The 12,616-nt window shown below is 47.8% G+C and overlaps 1 protein-coding gene across 1 annotated transcript; it reads right to left on the bottom strand.

Annotated features, from left to right (window-relative positions):
- Positions 1-18: 18 nt before the first annotated feature.
- On the bottom strand, positions 19-12,123 carry E4F1 (E4F transcription factor 1). Its single transcript, XM_059716726.1, has 14 exons — positions 11,961-12,123; positions 11,331-11,485; positions 11,115-11,211; positions 9,063-9,268; positions 8,293-8,413; positions 7,790-7,942; positions 7,134-7,300; positions 6,099-6,326; positions 5,668-5,773; positions 4,722-4,939; positions 3,895-4,093; positions 2,491-2,651; positions 1,930-1,992; positions 19-1,168 (listed from the first exon to the last, which is right to left on the bottom strand). The coding sequence occupies exons 1-14, from the start codon at positions 12,106-12,108 to the stop codon at positions 821-823; spliced, it is 2,370 nt and encodes a 789-aa protein (XP_059572709.1). The 5' UTR covers positions 12,109-12,123; the 3' UTR covers positions 19-820.
- Between the last annotated feature and the right edge of the window lie 493 nt (positions 12,124-12,616).

The raw sequence follows: 12,616 nt of genomic DNA, 5'->3' as shown, positions 1-12,616 counted from the left end.
AATCAGAGAGCAACAGAAGCAACTTAAAATATATTTTATTAAAAAAATGTGTTTGTTTTTTTTTTTATTTACAAGCTGAAACTGTACAAGAGGCAATTAAAAATCTGTACCTGGGTAAAAAACGTCATGTACAGTATGGCTTTCTACATGGACAGGCCAGCTCTTGGAGCAGCCTTGTGACACAGCAAGGATATAGTGATGTACTGCTCGTACACAAGTACGTAAGGCTGTTCTCATGATCAAGCAAGCTAAACCTGCATTACCATTATGAGGGGAGGCTGGAAGGCAGGAAGCAGTAGCCTTCCAGCTTTGGTAAGTTCACCCCAAAAATGCCTCAGAGTTTATTAACTGACTACAGTTAGCTTAGGTAGCAAGGAGTCTCTCCCGCAAGAAATGACACACGTGCTTTACCTTCTATGCTGAAGGGTAAATCTCAGAACACTACCGTCCCGTGGTCCAAGGTTACTGCTTTGCAAAGGACGTTCCTTTATTTGAGGCAGCTGTACAAAACACGGAGTCTGTGGCAGTCAAGACTGAGCAGTCACCTCCACAGTAAAACCATGCAGGAGTCTGACATTTCCATGTCAACTGAAAAGTGTAATAGCAGGGCTGTATTTGATTCAAGCCACTTCCATCTGGTTATAAAGGGTTTGGTTTGGTTTGGTTTGGTTTATATATAACTCTACGCAAGATGGCTTTTCCTCCCACTCCTCAGACACCGGGATGGGCCAGCTTATGCAGCTCTACCCTAATTCCCCACCCTGGAGAGAAACGCTGCTGGAGATGTGCTGGGGGTCTGCCACTCACCCTGTGCCAGGGGCTACACAATCACTGTCTGAACCTCCACCTCCCCCTCCTGGGAAGCTATTACAAACTCTCCTGCGTGCTCCATTATTTCAATGTCCTCTGATGCAACCATCGTTACTGTTGCTTCCTCCGTCTCAATGCTACCCTCTGTCGTCAGCACCGCTCCTTCGCCGATAGCAGAAGCCAATGTCATAGCAACCTGCTCCGTGAGACTCTCCGGAGTTGCTATGGTGATTGTGTCTGCGGCATCAGTGGTTACCTCCGAGTCCTCTGCCACCGTAACGTTCTGCACGATAATCTGGTGGCCAGAGTTTGCTTGGTTCACTATCTGCTGTACAACCTTCATGATGTGACTGTCCATCTGTGCAAAAGGAGAGAAACAGTCTTATTTTTTTTCTAAAAAGCATTTTGAATGTTGACAGTTCTGCTTGCTTGGCATCCCCTGCCAATTATGTCACAGCTACCCACGTGACTGCCGACCGGCAATGTTTTACGACAGATACAGGCAGCGCTGAATGGGTTCAGATTAGTTCCACCATCTCCTGAAGTTGCGGCCCCTTGGCAAGAGGATGAGATGTGTTTCATTGAGGGGTGAACTGAGGAGTGAATCTTTGCCCACATTTGGGGACAAAAATATTTTGCATAAGTCATGACTTCAGTTATTCTTAAATGATTGCTTGAGGCTGGATGTCACAGACTAGTTACTCAAACAACAGCGATAGCAGCACTGCAAAAACCTAAAAGGCCGGACAAGTCACAACGGGAACTGCACGCTGTTCAGAAGACTGGTCCGTCACCACAGTGGGACGAGGCAGGGATGTGTAGTGCTGACATTCCCTCTGTTCCACTCAGTCTTTATTTTTAGTACCCTCTGTGACTTGTTAAGAGGATCAGGTTCACAAAGGCCATAAGGTGTTAACACGCTGTTTTACTTAGGCAGGAGGTACGCTATTTTTGGCCGGGCCACAAAGCCAGTTCTGCAAAACTGCATCTTTCCAGCAAAACAAGCCAGCTGGGCTTTGGTTTACTTAATGTGGCTTTTTGGATGCTAAAAGTTAATTTAAATGAGGGGAGCGTATAGCGGGTAGAACAGCAAAGCAGCATGTGACAAGGCCTGCCTACCTCATGTCTTGTTCCCTCTATTATTTCAGTAGCTTCACTGGTCTCCATGTCTTCTGTGGCGGTCTTGAGAGAGACAACAAGATGGTGTTTAAACACTACAACAGAATCGTGTTTGGGGAGAAGCTAGGGACCAGGACTGTGGAGCACCTCCTGCAAAGCCTTCCTTGTTCTCCTAGGTCAAATACTTAAATCTTCTGAAGGGGGCAGCTCTTTGCGGTTCCCCCAGGCCCTGAGAACAGGAGCTGCTGAGAGGAGATAAGGACTGCCTGGAATCTTCACCCGGTTCTCTCCTCCCCGAGTTCCCCCAAGGCCATGTGAAGTGAGGGTAAAGGGGAGGAACCACACAGGTCCTTCTGCCTCACAGGTAGGGATGCAGCTCCTGCATGTTCTGCAACCCTGGGGAAGAAGGTGGCTTTGGCTGGGCCCCATTTCCCATGCTCCTCCCAATACAGCAGCCAGGGGAGGAACATGCATTACTGGCCAAGCACTGTGCTGACTTCAGTGCAAAACAAGCCCGCCTTCCCGCTGTCCTTCCTCATTCAATGGTTTTGGCTATGTTACCTCGATGATGTATTCCTGAGTGTCTGCCACCACGGAGGAAAACTCCACCAGAACAGTGTGAGGATCTTCAGAAATAACAGTGGCAGCTAAGTTGTCAGCTGACTGGCTTTCTTCTGAAACCAGCACTTCTTCAGCCTCCTTCAATGCAAGAAGGCAGCCACCTGCATGATAATCCAGGAGATGCAAAGGTTTTCATCAGAATTGCACCTGTTCCACCTGGTATCACAGGAAACTAGTGACACCTTCTACGAGACATTCCTGGGAGGAGTTAGTTAAGTTATCTTCAGCCCAAATGTCAGTCTCCAAGTCGTGCTCCATAGGAGACTATAATCTGGCCTCAACTTTATTGGAATTACTAGAAATACATAAGACAGTCTGAGCACTGAAATCACAAGAGACTTAAAACATTCCTCAAAACATACAAGACTAGACCTGAGATTCCCCAACAGTCCACTGTATCAATACACAGTTCAGCTACTTATGCAATGTGTTTTCAGAAGCAGATGTGCAACTACCCTGTAGAACCAGTACCGTCCGGCACGTACATGTGACATTACGGCTTATTAAGCAAGCATAGCTTTAAACAGACAATCCAGTCATTTGGCTCGCTATTTGCTAGCATCTTGAATATAATATTATTAACATCTGTTCAGCAGACCGTGCCAGCTGCATGCCTCGTTACGGTGTTTGGTAGAAAAAGGCAAGAGGAGAGTGGTTTCTTGATGAGTGAAGTTACTCAAAGACAAGTTCCATTACGGTAATTAAATGCCAAATTTAAGAAGCTCCTGGAGCCAAGAGCTTCTTTTGTGTTTTAATCCCTCTGCTGCTATCAATGAAAGGTGAGCTGGGATTAGCTTCTTGGAAGCCATTACGGATCAAACCCCCCGCCCCCTCAGCATGGGGGCTGTTTGGTGAACGATACCTTTCCCTTCCGAAAGGCTGAACCTAGATCTTGCACGCAACTCTGAAGCAAGTAGACAGCCAAGATATTTTTGCTACTCGGACTTAACACATCAGCAAATTCAGTTTCACTCGGCTCTGCTTTTTGGCACGGTTATACTGGGGTAGCTGGACCAGTTCTTACTACCTGCAAACCAATTCTCATTCTTCCTGCTCATGGTGACTTTTAGTTTAAGATGGCACATTGAAAGGAATTTGTAGAGCAGTTTAAAGAATAAACATTATGCATTTTGATGCCACTCAGTTGATGAGAGGGGCAGACAGGACCCGTTCTAACTAGGCACTAACATCACTCAGTGCGATTTGACCAGTCCGTGGTCTCTGATCATAGGTCTACACCACGTAGATTTTCACAGGACAGTCATAATGACCGAGCCATTGAGGGCACATGTCCCAACAGCTGTAACTGGATCCCCCAGGGACCCGACAGCCCCTCGCTCTCACCTTTGGTTTTCAGGTGCCGGTTGAGTGTGCCATGTTCCGCAAACCCCCGCCCGCACTTGTAGCACTTGAACGGCTTCTCGCCTGTGTGGTGCCGGATGTGACGCACCAGCGAGCCCTTCTCCCGGAAGCCCCGGCTGCAGTATTGGCACACGTAGGGCTTGTCCTCCAGGTGCGTCCGGAAGTGAACCTGCTGGGCATTCTGCAGCACAGAGGACATGTGATGGGGCAACAGCTGACGCGTGACATGTGGCAGTTACTGCCGGTTGAGCTCTTCTCCCAGGCAGCGAGAGACGCCGCTTCTGACCAGGAAGGCAGTCGCTCTCCCTACAGCTATATGAACTGCGACGCCATTCTCTCTGCTGAGGGCAGGTCAGGATTCTGCTGTTCTCTTCGAACAGTTAATGGTCACTAACAGAGAACGAAGCTGCCGTCCCTGCGATGCACTAGGTGTCAGCTGTGGAATCTCATTAGGAGGCTGACCTCAGTGCCCTACTGCCCTGGTTCACAGTAGCCTGCGCCTCATAACTCAGAGGAAACTGAACATGGCAGCATGCAAAGAAAATCCCCTTCCCCAGAAGTGACTAGCTTGTTTATGAGCACAAGGGTTTATCCTTAGGCACAACTTTCTCTAGCATCTAATCTCTTCTCAAATCCTGCTAAACGATTTACCAGAACAATCTCTCACAGCCCAGTGACCCTCCTCTGCCCTGGCTTAAGGGATTTTATCTGTCACCCTGAGGATCACTGGACATTGCCTGCTAACTGCCCCCCTGCTCTAGCTCCGCAGAGGAGAACCCAGGCCAGACCAGCCCAGCAGCCATGCCTACCTTGGTCTTGTACCTCTTGCCGCACTTTGGGCAAGAGTAGGGGCGCTCATCCGAGTGGACCCTCCTGTGGCCCTTCACGTGTGCGATGGTCTTGTACAGCTTCCCACACTCCCCGCAGCGGAAGCGCCGCTCATGGACATGCACTTCTTGGTGCTTCTTTAACAGGTAGCCCTTGGGGAACTCCTTCCCACACTCCTCGCATCTAAACGGCTTGTACTCTAGAGAGGGAGATCTGCACTGGGCAACCGGCAACAGCAGAGCAAGGGAATCCGATCACCACAGCTAGCATCCTTGTTAGGCACCCTCCTAGGCCAGAGATGGGCTGGAGACTAGACTCCCCTTGGGCAACATGCAGAGAGGAGGCCTGCCCTGCTGCTAACCGCGCCACACCTTTGCTGGAAGTTCCGAGATACTTTCCGAGAACCAGAGGGAAAGCACGTGGGGAGGAGCAGCATTTAAAAGTAGCACATGGGCTCTGCCCCAGTCTCGGCTAATTCTATTAGCTTCCCCTTTGCTACAGGATTCAGCTTCAATCACCATTATATGCTTTTAGAGCCCTTCAAGGAGCTCTTCTAGCCACATCCACTGACCTGGTCTCTCTCCAGCCTTTTCCCTGCTCAACTAGAACTAATCTGCTCATGGCCTCTCCATGCAATCTTATGACCACTAGTGAAAGAAGCCATCTCCTCTGCAGCACCTGCAATGCAGAGCTGCCTTTGTGTTTCTTTTAGAAGCGATTCTATAATGTTTTTACATCTCAGCAAAATGTTTCTTCTCAGCCAGTTTGACCTCTTCATTTTTTTTTGCTGGTTCTCAACACTAGCTGAATCTGCGTGTCACTTTTTAGAATGGACAGTAGCATACCTTATGCAACGATGGAATGAAAATGCTCTGGCACTGGCAGAGAATTCATTTTGGACAAAAAGAAAATTCACGGCAGCCTTACCTAAATGTTCTTTCATGTGCGTTTCAAGGAAAGCAGCCTCGCTGAAGACTTCAGTGCAATGAGAGCAAACGTAACTTTTGTAGCCATTTGTTGTTTGTGAATCTGTCTATTAAAAACAAACAGCACAACAAAAATACTTTCACCAGAGTTTGGGGAATGCATATCACTAGTCAGACTCAAACCACACACACGTTGGTACAAAGAAACAAGATAAGAAACAGGACAGATGGTGTTGACGCTACATGTTCTAACATGCAAGAAAAATGTTACTCTCAGCTTCTGCTAATCCACTGCAAATTGGGCACTAGCAAGACTAAAATAGATGCAGTGAAGCTAGCAATCAAACATGAACTCTGTGTTTGCAGAGAGCAGATATTTCTTATGGTAAAGAAAAGTTATGCTCTGTGAAAAGTACAAGGATTTAAACGTACAGTCTCTACTTGCTCTATTTCGATACACTGTTCTCCACATAGCTCTTCTTCCGCTTCTACCCCTTCATTTTCTAGCTCTTCAGAAGCAGCTGCACTGGCTTCGTCGGATTTCTGAATCTCCTCCATGGTGACTCTCTCAATCACAATGCCAGAATTCCTCATGGCCTGTCTCAGCAAATTCTCACTGTTCACTTCCCCTTCGCATGACAGCTCCTCGGGATTAGATGGCTGCAGGAAATCAAGTAATCAGACGGTAACTACAGGAAGCATTAAGTTAATCTTGTAGGCAACAGTACTCCATGCATAATGGGGCTTATCACCAGCATGACCCGTTCTGTGATGGGGGACAGCTGAGAGAAGTCACCTAGTTACTATTTTTACTTTACTTGCAAGGCTTTTTCCTACCTGCTTTTGGAGTCAGTTTCACAACAGGGGTAAGAGAAGCATCCTCACACTCACCTGACTGCAGGTGTACTACTTATTATCGTCTTTTATCATAATGAAAGTATTGGTGAACGACAGAATTTTTGTTCCTCGCCAAATAAGCAGCAAGAAAGAACATGCACAGCTCTAGATGCCTCCAGTGCTCAGTCCTGGAACGAGGCACCCAGCAGCATGAGTTACACAGCCACTTGCAGCAGAACTCAGAATGCTTGCATACGGCATTGGAACTGGTCTACAGGAACGTACTTACTGAACAGGACAGAGCTAGCTTTAGTCTATTCAGGTCTGCGGGGGGCTAGGTATGTATAAGTCCTCTTTACATTTCTTTTGAGTCTGTCCTTTATAAAACCACCATTCAATGTTCCTTGGAGTGCTGCCAGCTAACATCAGCATCTGAGCTTGAACTATGTATCTGTAGCTGCTCATTTTGGGAAGACAGTATTAAACAATGTTCATCACCACCTTGAGGCTGATGAGAGGAATTTAAATGAGCGGAACTGCTTTCCAACTCCAGGACCCTGAAGCCAAGGAAAAGCATTTCTGCTTCTCTGGATCCTTTTATCTGTTTTATGCAACAGAAACGACACTCACATCTTGGTCCAAGGATTTAGTATCAACAACAGGCAGTTCCTGCATTTGGACGTGGACTTCGTGAAGAACATTGCCTTTTGCATCAGTCACTAGATGAATCACGGGAGATGTCTCAATGGATTCGCTTGCTATAGATGAAACAGTCTCTGCATTCGAGCTACAGGATCCTTCAAGAAAAGCACCAGAATTAAAAACCAATTACATTAGTTTAGAAGCAGTAGAATTAGAAGCACCCAGCTTCCAGCTACATATTCATTTAGTTCTACTTCACTGGTCTTATTCAAGTATCTAAGAATATCACTATCTTGCTTATTAAGGACTACTACTTGTATTTAACATGAGCCATTTTCTTTAATCACTCTTTCTGTACAAGTGGCATCCAATATTTCCCATTTTCAGAGTGGAAATTTAAGTTTTGTGCTCAGTGAAATGGTCTTCCTGCTGCCAAATTCTGAAATAAGTCTCGCATTCTGTGACCTAGATGTATTCATCCATGTCAGGCCTCTCCACGTGCACTCTGAGCTGGTGCTTTAACATGGAGAAACATATTTTATTTATATTAAAAACACGGAGGAAAGAACACTTTTATTTGAGTGCCAGGAACATGACCTCTACTTTATCCGATTTAAAGTGCATGCAACTGCCATTTCACTGACCTGTTGGCAAATCATCTTTATTAACAACTATTTCTTTGTTCATGTTGAAGCGGATTTTTTCAGTGCAAGGCGTCAAGGATTTCAGATGCCGAGTCAAAGCTCCTGATTCTCTGAAGCTTTTCCCACACTTTTTGCATTTGTAAGGTCGCTCATCTTAACAAGAAAAAGGAGAAGGCATGAATCACCACACCAGACACCGACATCCATCAGTGCTGACCAAGAGCTTTGACCTGATAAGCCATACTTTGCGAGTAGTGCTTCATGGCCTTTTGGAGCACACGTGCCAGTCTGGGCCTACTACCTTCCACTCAATTACATGCATAATCTGCGAAAACAAGTGTTCTAACCTCAGCCTCTGAGAAGCCCAAATATTGTAGGATTTATAATGTGCTCAGATCAGAAGACAGAAAGCAGACAGCTCATCACTGAGGTACCAAGGAAGAACCAAGTACAGTTTACTCCAGCCAGAAGAAAACATTTTGCTGAAAGAACGAGCATCTTACCTGTGTGGCGCCGGTGGTGTCTGATTAGAGAGCCCTTTGTCCTAAAGGACGTTCCACAGAGTTTACATTCATAGTCCTTCCTGCTGCTGTGAGTGATCATGTGAGCTTTGAGAATACTGGCCTAGCAAGTTCATTTAAAAATTGGGAAGAACATTTATCAGTGATTTACAATTTCATCAATTAAAGAGACGTTCAAGAACAACCAAGCTATTAGTCATTAAAGAGAGAACTGTGTATCTGCTAGAACGCAGAGAAAAAAACAACCATTCCAAATGCTGTCAAGGTTAAGGCTAGATGCTTATGAACCGCCTTATATGCAGGAAAACTGGACCTGCTGGAATGCACAGCTTAATACAACAGGTTATGTGGGACACATTACAGTAACTGGATGCGATGCACTACATGCAAATGAGATGCAAACCACTGTGCCTCAGGGTATAAGCCAATTACCAAGGTAAAGCAGCAGCAGCTTCCCCTGCAGATTATTATTATGCTCGACTATTCTGGAGATTTGACAGGTTTCTCTCTGGCCACTGTTAGAGACAGGATTCCAGATAAAGATTTGATTCAATGCTGTGATCTGGTAGGTGGCAGTTAATGCTTTAGCATGAATCTCCATTATTCGGGGGGATACTATTTTGAGATAAGGTGAATCTGTAAATACTAGCACCAGGCAGTCAAAAATGCATTTTCCAGCAGGTCTGCAAAGACCCCGAGGCATAGGCTTCCTAAGGACTGGGTGCCGTGAGCACTTGCAAAGCAAACCTTACCGTTTTAAATGTCTTCTGACACAACTCGCACACATATCGGCCTTCTTTATTCACCAGCAGCTTCACCTTGATGAGTTCTGTGGAGACGCCCTGTTCTCTGTCATCAGGGCTGTCCTGCCCTTCAGTGATTTCACCATCAATGTCACCATTGGGATTTTCAAAAACATGATCTCCTGCAACAATGACCTCCTTGATGTGCCCACTTCCTGGGAAAAGAATAGGAAGACAGTTACGTTCTTTACCAAAGATTAACTCAGAGCACTGGCTGGATTTGATGTTTAAGATTTCAGATAAGGGAAAGGTAAGAGAAGCAGGTGCCTTTAAGCAGGAACAGTGCACGGCAAAGTCCATATTGACTAAGTATGTAACTATTGCGTTTCTAGTACTATGCCAAAGGTGGCCAAGGGTATGATCAATGCTTTTGGAGTTTAAAATTAAAGTAGTTATTAGCTATAACCAGGTAGGAGTTAGAAAGGGGCCGTGCAGGATTCCTACCCCCATCCCATCCTAGCAGGAGTTCAGCATGCTGCCTCCCTAACACTATCAAACCAAGGGCTCACATACATCCCTGTGCAACAGGTCAACCTCTCTCAACCATCAAACCAGTCAGAAAGGTGTTGCCTATAGTCGTGTAAGAGAATTAGGGATGTAATTTCACATGATCTTTGACAGCAAAATGACACCGAACCATTTGTGCTGGGAGAGAGCAGAAGCTGGGTAGTCTGGTCCACATCTTTACAGCATGGATTTATTTTATTCAGAAAACAGGCTACACAGTGCAAGCCAAAAGTCATCTGTGATGACAGCCAGAACAAAAGAACTGTACTGCTGCCAAACCCTAGGACAGGGACACAGTGGTTAAACACCAAATGGAAGTGGCCATTACAAAAGCAAAAAAGTTTCTCAGTTTCATAGTTGGTCGGGTCGGAAGGGACCTGAGCAGATCATCAAGTCCGACCCCTGCCATGGCAGGAAAGAGTACTGGGGTCAAATGACCCACAAGGTGTTCATCCAGCCTCCTCTTAAAGACCCCCAGGGTAGGAGCCAGCACCACTTCTCTTGGAAGTTGGTTCCAGGTCCTAGCCGCCCTGACTGTGAAGTAGCGTTTCTAATCAAGCTTTCTAAACTCTAAATTCTAAACTTTCTAATCAAGTAAAGCTTCTATGGGAAGAGGAAAAAGGTAATTTAAGTCTCTTTTTTTTTTTTTTTTAAACAATACTTATGAATTTACTAATGTAGACCCAGGCGGAAATGGATCCTGGAAATAAGTAGACTTCAGAAAGATACGTGTTAAAAAAGTACGAGCGAGACAGAGAGAGAGAGAGAGAATGAATATTTCCAACACTAATTATTATGGACATCAATAGTTTAACACAACTCCATTCGAACTAAAATCGAGCATTTGAGAGAGGATCAGTTGCAGAAACAGTGTCTCCCAGCAAGGACCTGCATATGCTAGTTAAATAAATGCAGGCAAAAACTGCCATTAAATAAACGTTAAGATTCACTCCAGACGATTCAAATTACTTCTAAAGGAGTCACGGTCATTTTGGTGATTAATGGATAGAAGTCTCTAGTTTAACTGTCTCAGGACGAGGATACACGGTCACTTTGGTGATAAATTAGAGACTTCTTTCCATTTAACCATCTTGGGACGAGGATACACGGTCACTTTGGTGATAAATTAGAGACTTCTTTCCATTTAACCATCTTAGGACGAGGATACACGGTCACTTTGGTGATAAATTAGAGACTTCTTTCCATTTAACCATCTTGGGACGAGGATACACAGTAGTTTCCAGCCTCGTTACCTCCCTAAAAAATATAATTTACATTGCTTTACACAAAATAACCCCCCGGCACCACCCCACCAAGACCCGAACTCTTCCGTTCCCGACTACGCTAGCTCAACCTGCCCGTGGCTACAGCGGTCACCAGTCAAATCGATCACAAACCTTTAGAGCCCAGCTAGAAAAAGCGGGAAAAAACAAACGAACAAACAAATCTCTAAAAACAGCGCCAACGACAAGGCACGTAACCCTTGCCACTTACCTACGATAGCTGACGCATTACTGATTTCTTCTGCTATGGAAGAGGTCTCCACAACTATATGAGCAACAGTTATAGACTCCTCAACAGAAGGAACGACCTGCCGTAACACACAACGGTTTAGTAGGAAACATGACAATCGCGTCTCGCGTCGTCTCCCGTCAACCCCGCTCGCTACTTCGTTGCGTCCTAACGAAGGGAGCGTGAGCCGGACGTCACCTTTTGCACTTCCGGACCCAGAAGATTCGCCGCCGCCGCGCCAGCAACGGCGTCTTGCGTCCGCTGACAGGTCTTCTGCAGCTTGTGTTGAACGAACTCCTCCAAGGAGGTGAACTCGGCCTGGCAGCGCCCGCACTTGTGCACGTCGTCGTCGTCTAAGGTTTAAAACGAAAGAGGCGGTGACGTTCGGAAGCACGGCGCTCGCGGCGACGGCTCGTTCCCGCTCGGGCTCGTCCGTCTCCTCGGCTACGACAGGAAGCCGATAAACATTTTTTTCCCCCCCCCCGACTATTTAAGTCAAATTCACCCACGGAAAGGTGGACCGATGCAGCGGCCGCGCGAGAAACGTGGGTCGGAAACGGCGCCGTCGATTCGACCCGCTACGAAACCGCCAAATAGCGTTGTTTTTTTTAATTTTTTAAAAATCTTTCGGGCTCCTCAGGGAAAATTACAGATAGTAAAAAGTCCCCACAGGTAGGGAAAAAACGGTCAGAAAGCGTACAAACTTTGTCCGCGGGATCCGAGCGAGAGGGGGGCGGGGGGCGCGTGGTGTGGCAGCCCCCCCTCCTCCCCGGTTTTGAGGGGTTTGCCCCGCAAAAGTGAGCGCGCGGCCTCCTCCCCCGCCCTTACCTCCGTCGCTGAAGGCGGCCGGGAGGCCAAGGAAGGCGGCGGGGCCGGCGGGCGGGCCCGGGCTGCGGGCGGCGGCCGCCTCAGGCCCCGCCGGCCCGGCTGCCGTAAGCCCCGCCGGCCCCGCGCCCGTTGCCATCGCGGCCTCCATGTCGCAACGCGCCGCACCGCCAAGATGGCGGCTTTACGGCCGTGTCGTCATAACAACGGGCCGCGCGCGCGGGGCGGGGAAGGGGAGGGGCGGGAGCCGCGGGCGGCCCCCGCCGGCAGCGCCGCGCTAACCCCTGACCTCGCCGCGCCCTCATGACCCCCGGCCCCGGAGGGGACTTGTGAACTAAGCGGGCAGCCCGGCGGGAGCTCGGCTAGCCAATCAGCGGAGGAGGGGGGCGGGCCCTTAACTTCCGCGTCCCAATGGGGCGCGGGGCAGGGTGGGGCTCTCTGACCGCTCACCCAATAGGGGGCGGGGCTCCATCCCTCCTGCTTCCCAATGGGGCGCGGGGCGGGGCGGGACTCTGACCGCTCAACTAATTGAGGGCGGGGTCTATGGCACGCTCGGCGGGACGGCACTCCAACCCTCACCCAATAGAGGGCGGGGTCCATCCTCCTGTTCCCCAATGGGACGTGCGGTGGGGCAGGACTATGATCACTCGTCCAATAGA

The sequence above is a fragment of the Alligator mississippiensis genome, chromosome 13 (genome assembly GCF_030867095.1).
Source record: "Alligator mississippiensis isolate rAllMis1 chromosome 13, rAllMis1, whole genome shotgun sequence".
Classification (NCBI taxonomy): Eukaryota; Metazoa; Chordata; order Crocodylia; family Alligatoridae; genus Alligator; species Alligator mississippiensis.
This window is presented reverse-complemented; position numbering and strand designations above follow the sequence as displayed.

Bases quoted from the DNA above. Each gene is read 5' to 3' on its own strand.
- E4F1 (XM_059716726.1), bottom strand. From the start codon at position 12,108: ATGGAGGCCGCGATGGCAACGGGCGCGGGGCCGGCGGGGCTTACGGCA. The intron at 8,414-9,062 runs GTAAGGTTTGCT...TGAACTTGCTAG, and splicing joins GTCAGAAGACATTTAAAACG to GCCAGTATTCTCAAAGCTCA. The intron at 1,993-2,490 runs GTAACATAGCCA...GTCTCTCTCAAG, and splicing joins CTCAGGAATACATCATCGAG to ACCGCCACAGAAGACATGGA.